The sequence below is a fragment of the Triticum dicoccoides genome, chromosome 7A (genome assembly GCF_002162155.2).
Source record: "Triticum dicoccoides isolate Atlit2015 ecotype Zavitan chromosome 7A, WEW_v2.0, whole genome shotgun sequence".
NCBI lineage: Eukaryota > Viridiplantae > Streptophyta > Magnoliopsida > Poales > Poaceae > Triticum > Triticum dicoccoides.
The window spans coordinates 617,877,099-617,878,950 of NC_041392.1; the positions used below are offsets into that span (position 1 = coordinate 617,877,099).

Genomic DNA, 1,852 nt, shown 5'->3' on the forward strand with positions numbered 1-1,852 from the left:
TTTCTTGGGCGGGCGGCTGTCCTATTTACAGTTTTTGTTCTTGCAGGGGCTATCCTTCTATTTATGGCCGGTCTTTGCCTAGTCCTTTTTTTTTGCCAATTGCCTAGTCCGTATTTGTCCATGCGCTAGATGCTTGCAAACATGTGGCTCCTGGGGCTTACATGTAGCCATGCTATGTGTTCAGGAAGCCAAAACTTGTTATTTTCCTTGTAGAAACGTGATCGCTTCCTTGTATGGTACGTTTGACAGGACTGATACTATGTAGATAGATTACCGGCCCAAAAAACCTGATGGGGGAAAAACTATGTGGTTCACTGAATGAATGAACTGATGATGCGTTCTGCTTTTGCACAAGTGCCCTCCTTTTGAAGGAAGCATAGTCTCATTGAAAGTTCTCGAATATGTGGGTGGGTGTGTGCCTTGTTGGTTGTCTGCATCTTTCTTGCAATGGCAAGAAGAAAAAGGGATGGGGTAAAAAAAATACACTGAGCTTTCGCCCCACGGCTTGTTGTCGTGTCATTTGTACTGTGAGCTAGAATCAATTGTTCCTCACCCACAGAGATCTGGTAAGAAATTGGGTTTCATCATGGAGCAGGATGCCCTGCTGGCTTATTCTCAGCAAGCGAAGCTACCCTTGGCTCTGTTTATTTTTGAAAGCAACAAGAAGAAGCAGCTCCTGTTTGACCCCTCCACCAAGAAGATCCGTGGCATAATCAGCGCGGCGTTCGCAGATGCCACCTGCGTGTTCAAGAATGGCGGGTGGCTGCTCATGCTCCAGCACAAGCAACTTGGTTTCCAGGAGCAGAAAGAGCAGACCATCTTCCTTGTGCATGCCAGCACCGGCAGGCGGCTGGAGCTGCCGGCGTGCCCTTCTGTCATTGACGGGCTCTTTGTTTTCTACGTCGGCTCCAGTGAGGTGCCTCTGGTCGTCGCGTGCATTGAGACCATCTCCGGGGTTCCAACCGTCCATGTTGCCTGCCCTGGAGACATTTACTGGAGCGTCTACAAGAACATGGAAGATTGCATGCACCTACCGCTGGATCCACACAGGCGCATCAAGTGCACCCTCATTATCGATGCCGTCTTGCTTGGGAAGCAGGCCGTCTGCGTCGACTACCATGGGAAGATCCTGATCTTCGACGTCACGGAGATGAGCTGGAGGAGGACCGCTCTTTCAAAGGGGTGGAACGAAAGGGATGCTCACTTCCTTGTGGCATCCGGTGAAAATGTTGTGCTCATCTCGTGCCGTCGCTTTCGTGGACGGTTCTGTGATTTCAAGTTCTTCAAGCTGGATGCTGAAGCACTGGAGTGGTCGCCTCTAGATGACGCAGAGCTTGATGGTTGCAGCTGGTTTCTTTACAGAGGCCGCTCCATCCTTGCGAGGGAGGAAGGCAAGAGGAAAGTCTACACCTTCTATCCAAGCCAGTGGGGTGGCTCGACGCCGATCGATGCTGACAGCTTGAGGAAGAGGAAGGTAGCCCATATGAAGTCATTGTCTTCCAAAGAGAAGTCGGTTACGAATATATTCATGCATGATTTAGAAGATGGCGTCGTCAGGAAGGTTCTCCCGGCTTCAATTGTGACCGAGGAACGGCATTGGCTTCGGTCTAGTGTCTTTGGTGGATCATTTCAGTAATCGTATGTAATAAAATATGTTGTCTCAAGTTACATTACGAAACTTGAGTACCAACACAAACTTGCAAATAGGAAGATTTTATTGTTTTGCTTTGGAAAAGCAGGTTCAACAACATTGATTGATGTATAATTACTCTTAACACAAGTTCACAAAGTCTTGCAAGCTGCAAAATTAAGCAAGGCTGAGACAACCAACACAATAAAGATTACATGAGGC

General features: G+C 48.3%; 1 protein-coding gene across 1 annotated transcript; it reads left to right on the forward strand.

The window, feature by feature from the left end:
- Positions 1-586: 586 nt before the first annotated feature.
- On the forward strand, positions 587-1,636 carry LOC119329662. Its single transcript, XM_037602727.1, has one exon. It carries the CDS (start codon positions 587-589, stop codon positions 1,634-1,636), a length of 1,050 nt encoding a protein of 349 aa, XP_037458624.1.
- Positions 1,637-1,852: the final 216 nt, after the last annotated feature.

Excerpts from the sequence above, each read along its gene's own strand:
- LOC119329662 (XM_037602727.1), top strand. The coding sequence starts at position 587 with ATGGAGCAGGATGCCCTGCTGGCTTATTCTCAGCAAGCGAAGCTACCC.